The 22941-nt window shown below is 28.0% G+C and overlaps 1 protein-coding gene across 21 annotated transcripts in view; it reads right to left on the bottom strand.

Moving 5' to 3' along the window:
* Window positions 1–22941, bottom strand: part of LOC107449053 (ankyrin-1) — a 161002-nt gene that overhangs the window by 92256 nt on the left and 45805 nt on the right. For 12 of the 21 annotated variants that reach the window (XM_016064454.3, XM_071184536.1, XM_071184539.1 and 9 more), the window contains exons 2-3: window positions 1558–1659; window positions 472–570 (exon numbers count right to left, since the gene is read on the bottom strand). In XM_016064454.3, the coding sequence (XP_015919940.1) occupies window positions 472–570; window positions 1558–1659 (201 nt within the window). Of the gene's footprint in view, window positions 1–471; window positions 571–1557; window positions 1660–8120; window positions 8465–18142; window positions 18246–21101; window positions 21224–22941 lie in introns of those variants that run through there. The other 9 variants (XM_043040707.2, XM_071184537.1, XM_071184541.1 and 6 more) reach the window with 6 other exon arrangements.

Here is a 22941-nt window from a genome sequence, read left to right as displayed (position 1 = left end):
AGTGTTTAAGATGAATAAACTGGGGGCCATTTAAAACTTTTTTGTCACTGAAAATATTAAAGCCAGAATTTGGGTACCTTAAACTCGAAACAAAGCTGTAGTTTTAAATCCTGCTGTAGAAAATTATCTAGACTTAAAAACGGATTAAAAAGCTTAAATATAACAAAAATTATAAAACTACTTTAAAATGAACCAATTTGATGATGACTAGGTTTTTTTTTTTTACATTGACGCTTTGAACTATTTTCACAATTAACACAAGCAGCAGTTAAAGATGGACAAATCTCAATTAAACGGTCATGAATAACTGTTACAAACTCTTTACAGTTATAAAATTAGCATATTAGTTGTCAAAAATTTAATTTCATATGATTTGAAGAACAACCCTAAATCTATGAAAATAATTAAGAAATTCAAGAAAATACAACTGAAAAACTGAAAAACAGTAACATAGTTAAGTAAATGACTTACTTTAGTAGCTGCATTTACGTTAGCACCTCTTTTAACTAATTCTTGGACTAAGTTGACATGGCCTTCTTTGGATGCTAAATGAAGTGCATTTAAACCATTCTAAAATAAATGTGGAAACAATTAAAACATAAAATAATGTGAAAATAATTTACAATTAGTTTTTCTCTTTATAATTCAGTGACAACAAAAAAGTATCATTCACCAAGAGTAAGTCAGAGTATATCAACAAAAAAATTCCAAAAAGTTGCATAATTATTATCGTCTCATAATTGAAAGCCAAAAATAATTTACTCAAACTGAAAAATGCTTAGGTTATCTGGTATTGCCCAAAGGTTCATTTATTTATTTATTTATTTTTTTTTTTTTTTTTTTTTTTTTTTTTTTTTTTTTGGTGAAAAATGTAATTTTTAAGCATAGCTAAGCTAAGAAATTTTAATTTCCAATATCAAAAATGTAAAGATTATTAAAGATGTAAAATAACAGTAAAAAGGAATGTAAATGAAATGTAAATTTAAGTTGGCATTCTTTCAACTTCCAAACCAATAAGATTTTCATACAGATCCGTTTGACATATTTAGGTTAGATCCGTTGGATGTATATGAAATGTTACATTTCATATACATTTAATGGATCTACATGAAAATCTTACTGAGTTGAAAGTAATTTGGGTTGAAAAAATAACTTGTCTGTTACTTATCTGTTAACTTACTTTTAGACTTTATATTTTTTAACTTAATAGTTGAACTTTATGAACTTTGTTTGAACTTTATGTGCGAAGTATTTAAACTTAATGTTTTAAATCCTTGAAAAAATAAACTTTAAGTTTATTCATTAGCAAAGATTTTTCGATTTGAGAAAAAATTTTTTGGTAAATATAGACAACAATTTTTTTCAACAAAAAATTTCAAATTTTGCAACAAAAAAAATTTTTTTTAATGATACAATTCAACTATTCTTTATCACACAATTGATATTCTAAAATAAATGTACATTCATTTTTAAAGTACTAATTTCATTATTATTTTAGAAGCAATAAAATATGTAATATATACAATATATAGAAACAATAAACTATGTAATACTTACAACATTACTAGTGTTTATATCAATATTTCCTTTAAGGTATTCTAATACTTTTTCTAGATTTGCAGCACGAGCTGCTCGCAAGAAACTGGCATTAGTATCGCTCTGAAAAGAAAGAAAAAATAATTAGTAGGTAAGGTACTTTTACATTCTATTTTAATCAATATATTTAATATTTTCAATTTCATGAAACCAAGCAATTAATAGAAAATCAAGAAAACTTGAAGATCCAGCAAACTAGTTTTATTAATAAATTATTGTATTACAAAATACAATAATTTATTGATACATAAGAACTGGAAGAAAAACAATATTTTCATTAAAGGGGAATTACTTCGAAACATTTAAAGGAATATTTAAAAAAAAAATTGATAGAGTTAAATCCGTAGAAAGGAACATCTGTCAGAATTAGATATTTTTGATTGAAATTTTAATTTAAAAAAATCTTTAAGTGTTAGCATTAAAAGTATTTTATATTTTTATATCTTCCAATAGCTGTAGAACTTCTTTAAAAAAACAATCACAAAATAGCAAAAATGAATTTAAAAAAACTGACCCTGAATTAAAGCTAATTATGCGCAGTTAAAATGTCAAAGAAAACGTCATATCAAGTTACAATATGAACTTGAACATAGGACAAAAAAATACTACTTTTTTTCTTCTTACTTAATAGATTTTTATTCCTCACAATTTGGTGAGCTGAAAGACTAAACTAAAATATGCTTACCTAAAATTTGAAAAAAATATATTACGAAATCAAACAAAAAAATATAGAAATCTGCAGCTGTAACGTACGTAGAGGAATATTTAGTATCTAATAGTGTTTCAGTTATCGATGCTGTTATTTTATTTTTTATTTATTTTAATAACTGCTTTTGTATTGGGATACCTGCAAGTGACGTAGTGTCGGTTTCTCGATCCTGGTTGGTTGTTATTGTAATAAACGTGGCATCTGTTTATGTTAGCAACTATTCTTTCATTCTATTTTGAGGAAGCCTGGTCCGTCAAGTATCATTTCTCTAAGTGATACATTCTATATTCTTTCACTACATATTTCTTGCTTAACACAAAGATAAAATATTATATACTAAGGATATTTATAAAGATATATTATAAGCTTCAAAATTTTCAAATCAACCAAAAAAAAAAAAAAAAAACNAAAAATTTAGAATTTTTAAAAACAGAATAGAGATTATTTACAAATAAAATGAAGAGCTGAGGTCCATGATTTGAGAACCAAGGTATTCATCCAGAAAAATTAGGCACATTAAGATCTATTACACAAATAAGAAAAGTAGCAACTGTTTTTCCCTTTCTATTTTGAGTAAGCCAAGCCCGTCAAGTATCATTTCTCTTAAGTGATACATTCTATATTCTTTCACAAAGATTTCAATTCTTTTACAATATATTTCTTACTTAACACAAAGATATAATATTACATGCCAAAGATATTGTAAAGATATATTATAAGCTTCAAAATTTTCAAATCAATAAAAAAAAAATTTAGAATTTTTAAAAACAGAATAGAGATTATTTACAAATAAAATGAAGAGCTGAGGTCCAAGATTTGAGTACTAAGGAACTCACCCAGGAAAATTAGACACATTAAGATCTATTACACAAATATGAAAACAACTATTAAACAAGATATACACGAAAACAAAGTTTAACCACTTTATTTAAGAATATACGGAAATCAAAATATCGTTATAGAAGTTCCGAGTAAACCACATCAAGCTGAGATTTATTATCAAAATCAGTCTACTTAACTATTGCTATATCCATTTACTTAAATATGATTTCAGCCAATAACAAATCTTTCTTATCTGAGTTTCTGAGTCCAATAACAAATCTTTCTTAAATATGGTTTCAGCCTAATAACAAATCTCACCGATATAGTTCGTATAACAGTTTGGAGAAGCTGATTTAAAAACTAATCAAATTATAGGGAGAAGAAAAAAAACAGCTCCTGTAGAAAATGAATTTCTTTTAAATAAAATTAGCGAAAAATCAAAGTTGTAATGATTGTATTTACTTTGTGAAAAAATTTAAAATATAGCAATGATGTCATACAGGGTGCGCAGCCAGAGTTTTGAACAAAAGATAAGCACCTTTTAAGTACTTTTTAGCACTCAAAAAAAATTTTTAATCACTTTCGAAAAAAAAAATTTTTCATAATTAGAATCTGTGCAGTAATAAAAAATAAAAAAATTTTCCTATCGTTTAAAGTTCTTAATATATAAACATAAAATCAAAATAATTCAAAAACATTTTCAAAGACTTTACATAATCATGATAAAATAACTAGTTTATGATAAATACTGCAGAGAGAAATTGTGAAAATCATGCATTTTTTTTTTGTAATTTAGAACGACAATCGATACGGCAAAGAAAAAATCTCTTTATAAAAGATAGAAATTTAAGCACTTTTTACAAACCCTGAATAAAAAAAGCACCTTTAAGGGTTTTTAAAAAACGTTAATCCAAAATAAGCACTTTTTAAAAACGCTACGCACCCTGCATAAGTAAATTGGGCAGTTTAAAAAAAATGACAAGTAAATCATATTACTATAAAGTTAATCTTATTTAGCCTTTCTATAAAAAGACTACATTCCATTAAGCATTTTCATCTTTTATCTAATTTTTTTTAATCAATTTTTTTCTCACAAAAATATGTAAATAAAATCCTCTAAATACTCGCATTAAATGTGAGTCATAAACAATTATATCGTTTTAAATTTTGAAACCATATAATTAACGTTAAAACCTTTTAAAATTTTTTAAAAAAATGTTATATATATAATTATATAAGAAAAGTAAGCCACAGTGTCCAGTGATTAAGACAATGAACTATCATTGGGAGGGACAGGAGTTACATCCCCATCATGGCCTGAAGTTCATTTAGTTCCAGATCTATGGGAATCAGTTTGTCTTGGAAGTAAAAGCTGTCTGTGCGCAATGTTAACCACGTTGCCGCAATTATGACATCAGGGGTCTGTCCAGACATTTTGTGAAAGGTCCGTTTTTCGTGAAATTGTGAAAAAATTACTCACATTCTTTCAACCAGGGTCCGCNAAAAAAAAAAAAAAAAAAAAAAAAAAAAAAAAAAAACCTTATCAAGCAGTTTTTAAATTGTAAAGACATACAAGATTATGCTCGACACTGTAAAATTACAATTAAAAAATTTATATTTTAAAAAATAAACAACAATTGCTGCTTCTAAATTAGAGATGCAACATACAAATATTTGGTATTTTGCCTATATTGCGGAAAGCAGAATATTAATTTCGGGCGAATAATGGAAGAATCGTCTGCCGAAGACAAAACTTAATTCGTTTACATCCATCTTTCTTGTTTTCTGCCCTGGAAAGGGTTTATTCGATTAACAAAATAATAATGAAGATAAACAAATTTGTGAAGGGTCCGATTAAAAGAAAAATCATTTTGTGAAGGGTCCGTTTTTAAGTTAAAATATTTTGTGAAGGGTCCGTTTTTATGAAAAGATATTTTGTGAAGGGTCCGTTTTTATGAAAAGATATTTTGTGAAGGGTCCGTTAACGGACCCAAATTTCTTCTAAACAGACCCCTGGACATTTGTCATAAAAAATTCATAACTTCTGTGACTGCCCCACCCCTGGGCTGTTGCGGAATGCTTTATGAAAGAAAAGCAAAAATATATAATATTTTGAATGATTAATACCTATAAATTATGCATTTCGCATCTGCATTCGCATTATAAATTTCGCATCTTGTTATCGCATTTTATTACAATTTGAAGAAAAAAAAATTTTTTTTTACTTAAAATATAAACAAATTTTGACTTTGTGATAAAAACATAAGTTTTGCATAGTTTAAAAATGATGAAATAAATATTGCTAGCAAAAGATTTACTTTTGCATAGTTTCAAATTATAAAGGAAGTCCCAGTAAGGATAGAAAATTTCGAATTAAAAAAAAATGTTCAATTGCAAATTTTTCATGCTTGTTGGCATACCCTAAAGCCATAGTTGTAAACTAACCATAGTTCATTTAGTGCACGCGGATGATTGAAATCGAGCTATCAAAAGGTTGTAGCGATTTCCTAACCATAATTTTAAAACAATATTGATTTAATTTTACAAATTAAGTAACGAGTTACCTGGTTTACAACACATTCTTAGATGCAAACTTTAAAACATTTCGAAAAAAAAAATTTTTTTTTAAATTATAGTTAATGCGCTTTAATATTTGATTCTTGGCTTAGAGTTCTTAACTGTGGTAAATATCGCATGAAAATGATTGTAGTATCATCCGCTTAGGTTTGATATGATTTAATTTTATAAATTCATGATGAGAATAACCATATCCACGAAATATTTTTCAAATTCACAAGCAAAAGAAGATCGAACAAACTAAGTTTTGAGTGGCATCAGTTACAAGAGACTCAATTCTATCAACATAGTATTCCATCTAATACTATCCTTTCACAATATTTAGAAAAATAAAATAAGTTTTCGAATATTATGTTGATTATCAATTCACTCGTATGACAGAAACTTAAAATCAAAATTCAACCTTTGAAAATAAAAATAATTCTCCTAAAGCGGAAAGTGTTCAAAACTATTATGTATACGTTCAGAATGTTCAAAATCTCAGCAGAACGATTTATGTTTAGAGATCTATTTATGTCTTCTTCCCTGCGAAAAATTTATCACCAAGTCATAGTGAAAATTTTATGTGTTGTTAATAATATTTGTATAATTTGATATTTACATAATAAATATTCTTTTTGTTTGTTAACTTTATTTGAAACATAAAATTATTCATCTTTTAAAATAATTCTATTAATTTAATCGGTTAGAGTCATTTATTTATTTTTGACGATGCCCGCAGAATATTTGTCATTATCAAAAATCTTGTTGCAAAATATTAGACATCATACTGTTCTGGAAATAATTCTTTTCTTAACCTGCATTCATTGAACATATTAATTACAACATAGTCATCAAGTCATAGTGAAAATTTTCTGTGTTGTTAATAATATTTGTATATTCTATGTAGGCATTTATACTTAATCTGATATTTACACCATAAATATTCTTTTTTTCAGTTAACTTTATTTGAAACATAAAATTATTCATCTTTAAAAAAAAGTTCTAATAATTTAATCCGTTAGAGTCATTTATTTATTTTTGACGATACCCGAAGAATGTTTGTAATTATCAAAAATCTTGGTGCAAAATATTGGACATCATACTGTTCTGAAAATAATTTTCCTAACCTGCATTCATTGAGCATATAGTCAACAAGTCATAGTGAAATATTTATGTGCTGTTAATAATATTTGTACATTTTATGTAGTGTAGGTATTTATACTTTTTGAGTGGTATCACTTTCTCGAGATTTTATCTGATGTAGTTTTTCAGAACGTAGGCTATAAATTGACCCGCATAACAAAAAAAAATCTCAAAAGCTGGATTATATACTTCTATGCTTTGTAAATAAAAATAATAATTTACTTAACTTGGATTCACTGATTGTCTAAATTTTACTTTCAATGAGACCATTTTAAATGTTTTGCGATAACAAAAATAAAAATAGCCTACTCCCGTAAATCTAGCCCTTCGTTTTGAAAACGTAATTCTTTTTTAAAAATGCTGAGACATTAAGAGTTATAATTTGTGATATTAACTAATTTGTGCAAAATATTTGGATGAAAAAAGTTCTTCTAGGCACTGCCACGGAATTTCACCCATTAATTATACTACTAGAACAAATTTTCTTGCCAAGTACAGTTTCTGTAATGAATTACATGTTCGGAAACTAGTGCTTTAAGAAAAGTAGCATCCAGGTCGTAGTTGCTTTCATTAAAAATTAATTATAAAAACTTTTTAAAACAATTATTTTAAAAGCTTTTTCGCTCAGAATACATGTTGATCGAACTTTTTCAAATAATAAATACGCCACTTAAATCATTATTTTGATCGAACAGGATTTATTTGAAAAGAATGCAACATTGCAATTTTTTAGGTGTTAGATCATAATCAGATAAAATTTTTATTAGACTATCCAAATCAAATACGTTTCCGATTGCAAGCGCGCTTTTGAATTTTTAGTGCAACATAATTTACATAATCTGGCACATTTCTTTTTTTTTCTTCATATTTTTAATATGCAATTAGCTTTTTCACCAACATAGTATTTACTTTTTTCTTATCGAGGCATGATAAGTCAAACTTAACTTACATCTTATTTATTAATTTGAACAACACTTGAACACTGTAAGGTATACAAGAAAAGTGCTCATAATAATTGCTACAAGTTTTTGAAAGATAACTAAGCTAATTTTTGAAAGAAAAATCCCAGTTCGAATTTTATTTAGTGACAGAAAGTTCATTTGTTCTATACGGTCAGATATATAATGTGCTCATAATTTATATGCAATTTTATAACATTTAATATAAAATTCATGACAAAAAAAATTATCAGGAGTGGCCTACAGAAACAAATATTCCCAGAACGAAGAAAAAATTTAAAAAAAGTGAGATAAAAAAAACCGGCTCATTAAAACACATTCACGGAACTCACCTGGTGAGCTGGTTCTCCTTCGGTCACCATAATAGATCCAGATTTATAAATCCTGTGACATTAATGATATTGAGAAAACTATTGGTGGGATAAAAATGGCGAGCAAAGGGCGGCCTCTGAGTGAGATTAGAACCTAAGAATTTGTGAGCAACGGGGACGAAAAAGAGAACTCAGTTGTCTTATAAACTAAATATTACTCTCTAGAAACAAAAAGTGGGGTTTCTGGGGATGAAAGCCCGGTTCACATGGCTAAAAAATAATTAATAACTCTGTAGTAAACATGGAACGACTATTTTAGCATCCGCAACGATGCTTGCCAAGTTTGTGTATTGATTGGAGGAATCGCGCTTGCGCACTTGCCCGAAGACTGCAGTGGGGCGAGACCATATTCAATTTTGCTACTTGGTTGACATCGCGCTCGATCTTTATCAACAAATAATTATAAAGAATACTGGAAAAAAAATGCCTAGTAAGGTCATGCATTGTACAGAATGTTTTGTTTGAGGTTAGAAAAAAAATATAAGAACACAATGTAACTTTCAGACTGATAATGAGCAAGATGGTGAACATCAAGTCATTAGATCCAGACAAAGCTTTGCGAATAAATCACTGGAGCAAATCTAAAATTTTTTCCCCTCCTTTAAATGATGGATAAAAAAAAAGCAATAAGATATAACTAGATTTATAAAATAAAAATGTTGTTTCAGCCAATTTTCTACAAATCACTGGAATATTTCTCGTTAAAAAATACAGCAACAAAAACAATAATAAAATTTTATAAAAGTAATATTTTACCTCTTATCTCACAATTTATTTATTTATTTACATAAATGTACTCGACTATTTTATTTCATTATAATTGTGTATGTGCAGTTAATTATAAAAATGTTCCATGAAATATTTTACTTTACTAAGTTCCAACTAATAAAGCAAAAATAAATCCAAAGCTAAATTTGACCCATTAATGCTGGGTATGATATAGTTTAGTGTCAGTAAGACGAAATTTTCATAAAAACTTATAGAAATTAGAAAAAATTTTAAGTAGGACATGTCCTCAGTCACTCAGAGTAAGTATAGACTCCAAGAATCCTAGTTAGGAAGAATATAATCCTTAGACAGTTACTAAGCGCATGTACTAAGTATGGCATTCACAAATTCACGTCACTAATAAAATTCTGTTAGTAAGGGATGGGGGAAAAATCAATAAATAAGATCTAGAATTCATAGTTGAGTTGCATCTTTCCAAAAAGGTAAATATCTACTCCAGAACATCAAACCTTGTTTTAATTTTTTTTAAAATAATAAATAAATAGAAGTAGAAATCTTTTGTAGATTCCATGTTTAATTTGAAATATTTGCATGGCTAGACTAGGCTTGATTAGGACAGAATCTCCAGTATAATACCACAAAGTGCAAGATACCAATAAGCGTTACACGGTTAAAAAACAATGTCATAAATTGAATCTGACGCAAAGAAAAAGAAAAAAAAAGGATTTAGATTCACTGGGGGTGCCCTAGGATCGTAGGACCCGTATAAGCGTTTCCTAACTGTGTTTCTGAAAATCAAGAATATAAGCTGCCTACACTTTTTTAAAACAATTCTGATTTTATATTAACTATTTGCAGGTTTCCCTATGAAATATTAAAAAGTTATGTTAGTTAAACGTAAAAATTAAAAAGTTTCAATAAAAATAAGGCACTTACAAAAGATGGTGTGAATAAAAAAAATTAAGACATAAAAACATAAATAGCATGGAATACGCATAAATAATTAAGTATTTTAATAATTAAAAAAGTAATATGTTCGCTATACGCATTCCATTTTCAACAGATTCAATCAGTTGATTCGACAGTTGAAAACTTTATTTTCTTGCCAGCAGGATCTCTTAAATCTCCTTACCGAAACATGAAATCTAAGTATCAAGCTCAACTATTCTAAAGTAAATTTATGTCTATCAAAGATTTCCACCGTGATACTGTCAGTAATAGAAATGAAGATTAAGCAGGAAAAAAATAACTTTTTTAAGGATTAAAAATCTAATTTCAGTAACGGAGTGTTGGTCTCATTAAGTTTTGAGTCAATGAATTGAATTCTGAAATTAGACTGTTTTCCTATATAATAACTAATCAATTATTAGATAGTTTTCTAATTAATTTTTTATTTTTAAATAAAATATCATGCACCAAGTAATAAACATGAAAATAACCATTAGCCACAAGGCGTGTTACCAAAAAAAAAGTAGCATCTAAAATTAAAAAAAGCAATCAGTCACTTTTTCTCGTCAATTTTTTTTTTTTTTTTTTTTTTTTTTTTTTTTTTTTTTTTAAGATTGTTTAATGATAGAAGTACATGAATGCAGAAAGACTCAGGAAAACAGAATTTTCATTAAAATGTCCAATGTCTCTTTTCAAAATTTTGAATGTTTCTATTCAAGAATCCGTCAATTTGTGGTGGAAGGAGAGTTCTTTGACAATTCAAATAGTTGCGTTTAACTAAATTTTGTCACATATTCATATTATTTTTAATGTTGAATTAACTTTTTAGCCGTAGATTATTTCGAATACGATTTTTTTTCAATATAATTTAATCCAAGCAACAAAAAAAAGTTAGCAAAAAGTGGCTATTAATCGAAAAGGACCTAAGGATATCGATAAACGACTCAAGTTTTTTTGAGGAAAAAGTGGCAACAATTACAAATAAGATTGAGTTTTACAATTCAGAGTGGCCCGTTTATTTTTTGAGCACTGTATACCTTCTTACGTCAGGTTGCTGTTATAATAATACAAACACACATGAAAATAAACACTAGCACAAATTTTATTTTAATCAAAATTACTAGATAAAACTTTCGAGATTTTGTAATTCCACAAAGGAAGTGGGTTACACGCCCTCCGTATTTGCCTTTTTGGCCATTTTCCTCACCATAAGGTGGAAAAATAAATTCAGTATAAACAAAATAGCTTAAAGTAAATACCGTCGTCTTAGAGAACAAATTTATTAAAAAGAATGCAAAGCTCTGTAACCGCTAATAGGAAGAGGGAAAAAACAAGCTATTCATAACTGTCTGTTAAAATCATAAAGAGCTGTTAAAATTCTAAGAATCAGTATTCAATGGATCGATCATAACTTATGGCTGTTTTAGGAAACTAATGAGGAAGAAGCGCATAATTAGACTTGGGAAAAATAAAAAATAAAATGTTCATTAGCAAGTAAAGAGGTAATTATGAGATAAATCAAGTAGCCTCTGTTTAAAATTTAGGGTTCAAGTACCTTTAGATGACTGGTGTTAATGGTTAATTAGCATCTTATACTCAATATGAAACTTGGCAATTTATACAGTATTGAAAATGAAGTGAGTCCGAACATTAATGCATTGAAGAGTAGATAATTAATACTTTAATTTTCATACTCTTGATTTAATTTTTAGATATATAATTTGTTACAATTTCTATATAAACTTAGAATTACGTCTATGAACTTAGCATTCCCCATGAACTAGGCAATGTTCATCTATCGTTCAACGTATACGAAACTTGGCAATTTATACAGTATTGAAAATGAAGTGATTCCGAACATTAATGCATTGAAGAGTAGATAATTAATACTTTAATTTTCATACTCTTGACTTAATTTTTAGATATATAATTTGTTACAATTTCTATATAAACTTAGAATTACGCCTATGAATTTAGCATTCCCCATGAACTAGGCAATGTTCATCTATCGTTCAACGTATACGAAACTTAGCAATTTATACAGTATTGAAAATGAAGTGATTCCGAACATTAATGCATTGAAGAGTAGATAATTAATACTTTAATTTTCATACTCTTGATTTAATTTTTAGATATATAATTTGTTACAATTTCTATATAAACTTAGAATTACGTCTATGAACTTAGCATTCCCCATGAACTAGGCAATGTTCATCTATCGTTCGACGTATACGAAACTTGGCAACAAGTATCTAAACTTAGTCAGACTCATTAATTGTTCGATATGCATGAAACATTGGTATAATGTATACAGTTTAAAAAAGGAAGCTGTTCAGAGCATCTATGCATTTTAAAAACTATTATTTAAACTTTCATATGCATGTTTTTTTTATGCATAATTTATTCGATAATACACAAAAAAGTAATTTTAAATTTTAAAATCATCATATTTTCAATAAACTACAAAAATAAATACAGTTTTCTAAACTATTGCAAAAATAGTAAATGTATTTATTGTGTTATTGGATATTTCTTTGAATTTAAAAGTTTTTCAAAAATGTGTCTGTATTTGAAAATTTGTTAAAAATTGAGATATTGAAAATTTATTTAAAAATTTAAATTAATAATAATTAAAAGATAAAAACATGCTGTTTATAATCCAGTTTTTTTTTCATAATTTCATAAATTAAACAGTAACACCTTTATTTACAAGGTTTTTTTTTTCTTTATTTCTTTTAATAAATAATATGCAGCTTACACACATGCAATATTAACAGTGATTGATGGGTGTAAATAAGAGAGCAGAATTTAAAACATTCTTGCATATTTTTGATTAGCTTATTTTTTTATTTGCTTAACTGTTTTATATACATACATATTTAAAACTTTTTTTTTTGATAAAAAAAAAAACTAATTTATTTTTATTTACAAGTCTATAAGTTATACTACAAAAGACCTTTTCCTCCATGAAAGATAATTAATTTTAAAAATTGAACTGAATGACTCAAGCAATTTGAGTGTTAAAATTATGCGATTTAAAATCAAATATTTATGAAAGTTTAAATGTGATTCGAAACAAAATTAACTCCCCAAATTTGTAATTATATTACTTAAATGTTGCAACATAACCTACAGAAGAAAAAAAATTTTAAAAAATGATTATATTTTTAAGTTTAGCAATAATGTCTATATTTTGATAGGAAGTTCATTACAGATATTTTGAAATTTTGATAATAATATTTTTACGGATACTCGTCTCTTTTTCTGTTACGTTTCTATTAAGACACATGAGTAGATACGCATCTTTATAAACTTTATAGTTAAGAGATAAATATAATTAAATATCACTACATAAATTGAAAAATTAAGTGTATTATTAAGATGGTATACACATAGTTTCTTAATTTATAAACTGTAGTTTTACTGATGTGTTGTGCATAGGTTATAAACTTTATACTAATATATAAAAAATATTACTCGAGATAAGGGAAGTTTAAATAATATGAAGCCTAGACGTACTTATAACTTCGTTTAATGATTAAAAACGAATAACAATATCACATATCAGGCACTGTTATGCCCAAGCAAAGAATAGCATAAGTAAATAACACATTTTATTTTCATAATGAAAAACGTTAAAAATACTATAAATAATAACACAGTAAGGAAAATTTGAAAAACATGAAGATGTATTTATGAGAACAGTAATTCCGTTTAGTAATTCAAAAACGGAATTAAAGATATGGCACATAATCAGACACTGATTCAGCCCATAAAATACAGCATAAATAAGTCAAATAATAATTCATTATAGTAGAAATTTTCATTTATTAGCTTGTCAATTCACTGAATAAAATTTTAAATTCCTTGATTCCAGCAAATTTTAATTATTTATTGAAGATAGTGTCATTCTTTCTAAAGAAAATTTTTAAAAAAATAGTCGCTCTTGGTTTAAAACAACGAATTAACATACCGACCACGATAGCGTTTTGTTACAAAAAAAAATAAGAAAAGAAAAAAGAAAAAAAGGAAAAGCATAATATTAAGTGTAGCAAGACCTGAAATTCTATATTATTAAAACATGTCTTAATTCCCTGTCTGTTGCTGCCTATAGCCTGTTTTCATTATATATTACTCAAACGACAAGTTTGAGTAATATATAATCAAAACAGGATCCCACGGTTAGTAAAACCTGCATTTGATTAACAAATGTTTTATTTAAACATTTGATTAACATCGAAAATTAAGATCCCAACTGCACATGTGACCATAAAACGTTTCTACACCAGATGCAACATAAGGAGACAGAGGGGACTAAGACAGGAGACAAGTTTTATTAACTAGCTTCTCTTCTCATATCAATGAATAAAATTTTAAGTTCCTCGAATCCAACAAATTTTATTTATTAATCTATTTATTTAATTCAGATAATGACATTCTTCCCAAAATAGCTGTCCGCTCTTGGTTTGAAACATCGATTTAACGTACGTACTACGATGCTGAATTCCTTACAAGAAAGAAAAAAAAACTAAACATAAAAGAGCAAAATATTAAGCGCAGCAAGGCATGAAACATCCATTACAACGTATAAAAGACAAGTTTGGGTAATATATAAGCAAAATAAGATTCCGCTGTTAGTAAAACCGGCAAACCAGCATTCGATTAACAGCAAGATCAAAACAGAGCATTGAGAAAATTACGACTAAAGCGGACAAGACAGAAGGGACATAAGACAGGAGACAAGTTTCATTTATTAACTTCTCTATTCACTGAGAAAAATTTTAAGTTCCTTGAATCCAACAAATTTTATTTAGTAATTTCAGAAAGTGACATTCTCCCAACAAAAAAAAAAAATCGAACTGATCGTGGTTTAGAGCATATAATTAACATACCTACCACGATGTTTTTCTTACAAAAAAAAAAAGCAAAATATTAAAGTTTAACAAGACATGAAACATCTATTACAACGTATGAATGACAAAATTGTTAAATATGAAAGTAAAACAGGATTCCATCCACTCTTAGTAAAACCAGCATTTGATTAACAGCAAGATCAAAACAGAAAGCTTTCATTGAGAAAATTAAGATCCAAACTACACATGTGGCCATAAAACGTTTCTACAGCAGAGGAGACATAAAAGATTACATCTGTCAACTCCACCTAGACATATAATTGAGGTCAGAGCACTACATCGAAATGGAAATTAAAAAAAAATTTAACTCAATAAACGCTTGTGTCGGATTTGTAGGATGAGGGACAATTTCGAGCGGCCTTGTAACCACTTAAACTCCATACATCAAACGTGACACGCGCTTGTGACCACCATTAAATCATTCGTCACGTATTGGGAGTTAAAATTTATTTTTATACCTCAAAAGGGTTAGGAAAAATAATTGAAAACTCTCGTCCTGCATTCCCCATTCTTGATTACAAGTTGAGCCCAAGAGATAAAAAATAATTGTCAGTCAAGGATTGTTGTTTATCAAAGCCACATCAATAAGGATCAATTGATTAAATTTGTGTAATGAACACTTTTTCAAACAGTAAAAAACAAAACATTTAATTAACTTGATAAAAGCATTGGAATAATTTTTCGTGAATAAAATTAAAGAATTACAGTGGGAAGCAACTGTTGCATAAGGTTTTTTAACAGTTCTTAGACAATTTCATTATTGTTGATTTTAAATTTGCTATCGGTTTCTCTCCAAAAGCTAGTTTTTATTATTATTATTATTATTATAACGTCATTTTCAGTCTATTTTTTGTCCAAATGTACAAGTTTAAAATCATTACATACAACAGGGAGTCGCATAAATGTTGCGACAAACATCTAGGGTGCATCATCAGGATTAATATTGCACAGAAATCCATAACCGAAAATATCGTCCTACGAGGTTAGGGGCGATTCCTATTATGACCTGTTCAGAAACACACATAGAAAGTGAAGTTAGTCGCAACATATATGCGACTCCCTGTTATATATAATGTTTTTAAACTTGTGCATTTCGACAAAAAATAAGCAAAAGGGTGAATCTGTAAGAATATGAGCAAAACTAATTTCAGATTTGAAATCCCAACAACGAATTAGGCAAGATCAAGTAATTGTACAAACGTAACAAAAAAAATTCCCCACTGTGTTATCATTCCCTTCAAATAAAGAATCATTAATTAAAGAAGTAGCAACGACAAGAATCAACTAATTTAATTAATTCTAATGTGCTAACATTCCTGACACAATGAAGCACATAACAGTTGGTTAAAACTTGGACAACACGTTACAACAGTTGTTCCAAATTTTAAGAACTATTATTCAGTTCTAAATCAAGAATTATTGTTCATTAAAACAACGGTAAGAATCAAATCATTTAATAATTCAATATTAGGTGCTGTTATTCCTGAAACAATGAAATATGAACTAATTAAGTATCACACGATCACCGGGCAACAATAGTTCATGAACAAAATATACAAATTAAATAGTTTCAAATCAAGGATTACTGTTAATTAAAGCAATAAAAATAAGTATCATATAATTAATTCAATATATATTATGAGTAAACATACTTCAGACAATAAAAAACGATAAACTATAATTTAGTTAAGGTGTTACAATTGCTTGAATAAAACAAAATTTATTCAACTCTAAATTGAAAATGTAAAATCTCATTGAATATACTAATTTGCACTAATATATAATTTCAATTTTATAATTTTCTATAACAAAATTAAATATGTATAAAAGAGAAAATGAGATTAGGCGACACATAATAAAATTTTATTGAAATTTTAAAAGAATATAGCTGGCTAAATTTAACTAAAATTATATAATTATAAGAAAGGTTTAAATATTTCCCTTACTCCATGAAATGAAAATGTCAATTAAAATCGAACTAAAAGGGAAACTTAATTGGGAAATGCCTTGGGGTTGCCGAACAGAGCGATGGCCTAGGGTTGCTAAAAATTTGGGGCCACCAAAATCACTCCTATTTATAAATTCATTCAAATTATTCATAATTTTTAACGTTTGAAGAATTTAAAATATTTCACAATCATCAATTCTTATATTATAATATAATTATAATTAGCATATTATTATAACAGTAATGTTTATAACGGTAATGTTTTTAACGTCAAAAATGTTTAACAATTTTCTCCATCGAAACTGTGCATTGTGTTTTGGAACAACAAATTTGAGACGGTTCACTATGCTCAAATCTGTTAAAATCATAGGCACATCCCAGAATCTGGCGAACTATTTAGAATCTATAGGCAATAATATGTTAGAGACATAATTATTCTTTATAATTAATAAAAAGAATTACTTAATTGGCAGTTAATTGAAAACTCAATATCTAGTTTAAAATAGATAAGCTTTCAGCAAAGCTTTCAGAACTTTTAGTGCAGGTTTATATATCTCGAAATAGCAAATGATTTATGTAATGAACTAAAGATGAAATAGCATAGTAGGGTTCATTGTGTACTTGGTTAGAGTCAACCCAGCCAGCTAGAAGTATAATCATAGACAAACTAGGCTTTTGAAAAGACCTTCTCATAATTGGATAAATAAAATTTCAAGTTTGCCCCAAAAAGAAAATACTCGTTTAAAAAAAAATATTAGAAAAGACATTTTGAAATTCAAACAAATTTATTATTATTAAGGAGTTTAATGACATTTACATTACTTTCAATTTTAGCCTCTTTTTTTTTTCTATAGCGGGGAATTTTTGAAAATTTTCAGGGCGATTCTTTTAATTTTATGGACTTCTTTTTTATTAATGTTTTTTTTTAAAAAAAATTTTTTTACATTTATAATATCTTTAGTCATCTTTAAGAGGAATTTTTTAAATATTTTTGTTGTTCACATTGCAACTCTGTTAATATAAGCAACAATAAATTTTTTTCCCTTTCTTACTTATTGTTATTTTATCATTTAACATTTATTTCAAACTTTTAAAAAAAATTGCACCTCAATTTTTTATAATTTACGTATTTTAATATATTATATGCAAATTTAGGAATGAAATAATATTTAAGATTGAAATACTTATTCAACTAACAGTTTTTTAAAGGCATTTTTTTTTTTTAATTTTTAAAGGCATTTTTTATGGCGTTAGTGTTTTAGATCATCAAAATTCAGGCTCCAATTATTAATATGCTAGACAATGTCAAAATTAAGAACTTATCTGGACACAGAAATCCACAAAATCCATTACTACACAAAACACGAGCAAAAGGTAAATGATTTATAAAAGTTGGTTTAATTTTTAATAAGCGAATATAATCATAAAAACATTTGATTACATACATTCAAGAGACGCATGTTATCTCATTCGCGATGCATTTCAAACTGAGGACAAAATGAAACTTTTTGGCAAGTCGTCTTACACCAGAATTAGAAACTTCAACTGAATCCTTCTACGTTAGAATTTGGAGATCCTAAATATAGGCGGACATTTTTTATTGCGGCGACACAAAACAGTAGTTACACCATACTGCGTAGATGCATTTGTCTTTATTTTAAAAAATAAAATAAAGTTCAAGTATGTTACAATTTTTTGAGATATAAGAAAAAGGACGAGCGACAAAATACAGACAAAACGTGACAATTAAGACTTAAAACAATATGTAAAATATGAGAACAAATTAATCGTTAGGCGAAATTATAATATTAACCAAAAACTTGGTTGAAAGTTTTAGAGCAGATTTTGTTGAAAATAAATAAAACTTTTAACTTGAGATAATAAAAACATAGAGATCACAAATTTTATTTTTATATCCTTTTAAACAAAACAATGAAAATTATATAAATTTTATTAAATTAAATTTAATTCAAATATCAAGTAATATCATTCGCTTAAATAATAAAAAATGCACTAATATAAGAAAAATATATTTCACAAAATTATTTTATTACCTTGAGGATTCATATTTACCCATTTTCGGGCCAAAGGTGCGTAAATTTTAATACATGTTTTTTTTTTTTTTTTTTTACNACACTGTGGAGAATATTTTACACTAATTTCATTTCTCTGCTATTGTCAAGAGTTTTGAAGACATCTATAAATTATTAGCAATTTAATTGAAGTTTACACTTTTTTTTGCGAAATTTTTAAACTAAGCTAAACTAATTTAACTTGAAAAGGTTATTGTCAAATAAGACTTTTTGAAACAATTATTTAATTTTGATTATTAATATATGTTATTAATATATATTACTATTAATATATTATTATCAATATAATAAACACAGGGTGCGTAGCCAAATCTTTCAACAAAAAATAAGCAACTTTCAAGTACATTTTAAGCACTTGAAAAAAAATTATTTTTAGCACTATATACATAAACAAAATGCAAAATAATCATGATGAAATAGCTAGTTTCTGAGAAAAACTCTTTTCTTGATTATATTAGCCATTATAAAATGATCAAGAGATTTTTCGGTTCGATATCAGAGGGTGAAAAATGCAGCCTGAAATTGAGAATATCTTGCAAAATGCTGCAGAGTTGCACATGAAAGTGCAATGATCTCAACAAACCCAGCTCAGTAGACGCACACGCAGACTCTCAAGTATTTCACCAAACATGTAAAATGATTGGCGCTTACATACGCTATGGACGAAATGGACTGTGGTTGAATGAATTGTAAAAATGTTGAATAAGAACAATGAGAAAAGCACGTTTTTGCATAATACGTGGCGAAAATCGATATGGTAAAGAAAAAATCTCATTTTCGACAAGGGAAAATTAAGCACTTTTTAAAAACACCCAATGAAAAAAGCACCTTTAAGGGCTCTTAAAAATGAAAATCGAAAATAAGCACTTTTAAAAACGCTTCGCATCATTAAAGATATAATTAATCAAAATTAATAAATTTTGAATAATCATATGTTATGACGAATTAACGTAGCAAGTTCGGTAAATATAAGAAAAAGAAAACAAATGTCATAAAAAAAACTAGTGTATGTTCAACTAAATGATTTGCCCATTGGTTTGGCCAATGGTAGACGCCCGGTGGCTGAGCGGTAGCGCTTCGCGCTGTCGTGCCACAGGTCCCTGGTTCGATCCTCGGGCCGGGCAAGGTTCACTCAGCCTTTCATCCCTTCAGTGGGTCGATAAAATGAGTACCAAGCATGCTTGGGAACTAACACTGGGGGTTCCGCGTTCGGCTGACCACCTGACCGGAACATATGCTCCTGCACCCCAGAGCCCAAGGTCAAGAAAACTGAGATGGGCACAGTCGGCCTTGGCCCTCTTAATGGGCTGTCGCGCCACTGAGTTAGTTAGTTAGTTTTGGCCAATGGTGCATATACGCACCATTTTATTTCTAAAATAAAATATTTTACAGGCACGAAACGCTTTTTTTTTGTGTCTGAAAGACTGTAATTTAAGCATATTTCAATGAAAATAATACTACATTTTATAAAATTTCTATGCTTTGCTAAGTATGTTAAGAGGTATATCGCGGGAAAAACTTTTCAAGCAAAATTTATATATAATTTCATCTGTTTCATCTCCATAAGTAACTTAAAATTTCAACTATGGAAAAAATGTAACTTAAAATTTCAACTATGGAAAAAGTGCAACTTAAAATTTCAACTACGGAAAAAGTGTTACTTAAAATTTCAACTATGGAAAAAGTGTCACTTAAAATTTCAACTATGGAAAAGATAAGTTCAAGTAAATCCAGAGTTAAGTATAAAAGTTTCGAATGCTGATATTTTAAAAAAACATGTATATTCAGGGTTGAATTCAGGCCGAATTTACTACCGTTTAGCGGTACCTTCACAAATTCAACTTAGGAAAAACGGTAGTTTCACAAATTCAACTTAAGGAAAAACGGTAGTTTCACAAAATACTTTTCTTAAAATTTTGTTTTTGTTTCCCTTAAGAAACGAGAAATCCATATTTTTACCATATTTTTGTGTTGATTTTTTAATGTAATTTTAATTTTATCACAAATTATGTCTAAATTTTCACAAAATAGGTACCTTTCAGAAAAACCTAGACAGACCCCTGATATTATATAGATACAAACAAAACATTACTAAGGCTAATTGTATCCATATAACAATATTCTAAGAGTCAAATTTACTCATTAACTGCAAAATAATTGCAATACAGAAAAAATAAGCAACAGTATAAATTATTCCATATAAAAATAAAGATGAGTGATCTGAGAATAATCAGCTACAATAATAAAAAAAAATTTGACGCTAATTCTTAAAGCATTCTATACTGAAATACAGTATGAATCAAAATCCTACCTCATAGGCCTCAGTCACCATCTTCCAGAAAATCTAGTTTCGTCCGCCAACGCGCTGGCCTTTCAATTAAATGCAATAGAACGCGCAAGGCCGTGCTGCTGACTTCCTGGGTTCCTATAGTTTCTCGGTCCGCCACCCGCTCACATGACTCACGCATTAAACAGGGGGAGACACAAAATGCGTTTTCCAGTTCTCTGATGTAAAGTCAGAGTTCCCCTTTTTCGACACTTTACACCCTTGAAAATAACAATAAAGAGGATATCTAATCTAAAAGGGTAAAATGTACAAAGTAGAAGGAGGATAACACTTTTTTTTCCCCTCCTAGCCACCTTACAAACCTCGATACAAGCCCTGCATCGTTGGGACGATGACATAATCCACTTAAACCATACTGCACTCAGAGATAAATTAATAGGAAAGAAGAGACTTCTAATTTTTATTGCTTTTATTTTTAAAACCAACAAGTTTCAGAGAATAAAGAGGACGGAAAAGTAAGGATTTTCGGGAAGAAAAAAAAAAGAGGCCAACAAAATTGTAGTAGTATAATATACCTAAAATTGTAAAAAAAATTTAAAAATAAAACATTAAATTAATAACATTATATTAATAATAATTGCTACAACAATAATAGAGCCATAGTGGCTCAGAGCGTTCGCCTCCTAAAGATGTTCCCAGTTTCAAATCCCAGCGTTGTCTGGTAAAGACGAACTCTGTCACCTTGCCGTCGGACTAACGGTGGGAGGTTATCGTGATTTTCCTCTTAATGTAACGCAAACGCGGGTTAGTTTCATCAAAAAATCCTCCACAAAGACTAGTTTGTCCCAATGCTTTATTCAGGAGTATCCTTGTCTTCTGGATTGGGTTCAAAATTACAATGATACTGATTATCATTCAATGGAGTATAACAAACAGAAAAACTTATAGACAGCTTAACTCGAGCAATAGCGTCAATTTACAAATATCTGTTTTAACTCATTTTCGCCAAGCGTTCTTTAAAGGGAAAAAAAACAGTTCCCCCCCCCCCCAAAAAAAAAAACATTTAAGAAGGTCATTTTTAGGGACTTTGTGGAAACAAAATAGTTCTGTGCATTATAATTATCTATCTATTTGGATCGAAAGTCAGAGCACAGTTTTTCTTCTTTTTTTTATTAAGTGATGGGTAAAAGAAAAAAAAAATACCCACTTGTTTTAAACAAATATGTGCTACTTCATTTTAGGTGCTTTTCATATATCGACGACTTTTTGTGGATGAATAGAGCATTACTGATTAATTACTCAAGCAACGCTAGACAACTTCACGCTAGACAGTCAATAATAATACAGGTACTCAATCAAAATAATATGCTACTTTGAAAATAATTATGGAAATTAATCAAATCCTATAGTTAATGTAGGAACCTAAAAGCAATAGAAGTTTAATTAAGGAACATACAAATATTTAAACTAAGAAGAAAAAATTTTTTTTTTTTTCGCAGTTTCATGTTTCTATACAGAATTTATTCTAAAACAATAAAAAGGAAAGAAAAATCAAAAATGAGAAACACATTTCTGAAATATGAATATTTTATGCTTTTATTACGAAATGAAAAGGTCTGTATTACAACACCACATTAAGACAACAGATAGTCGAATAATATCTTCATATTAATATAATTCAAACATTAATTCCAAACGTGATAACGACATGATGAAATATACGTGTGGATACGTCAGGAATTACGAAATTAAAATACGTAAATTATGGAAAATTGCTTCTTGCTTGAAAAATATGGCTTATACCAATGAAATACTACAAGAATTTAAAAGATAAAGAAAGAAGCGTTGAAATGAACTCTTGCGG

The sequence above is a fragment of the Parasteatoda tepidariorum genome, chromosome 8 (assembly GCF_043381705.1).
Source record: "Parasteatoda tepidariorum isolate YZ-2023 chromosome 8, CAS_Ptep_4.0, whole genome shotgun sequence".
Lineage (NCBI taxonomy): Eukaryota > Metazoa > Arthropoda > Arachnida > Araneae > Theridiidae > Parasteatoda > Parasteatoda tepidariorum.
Note: the sequence above shows the minus strand (reverse complement) of the source record. Positions and strands in the feature narration are given on the sequence as shown.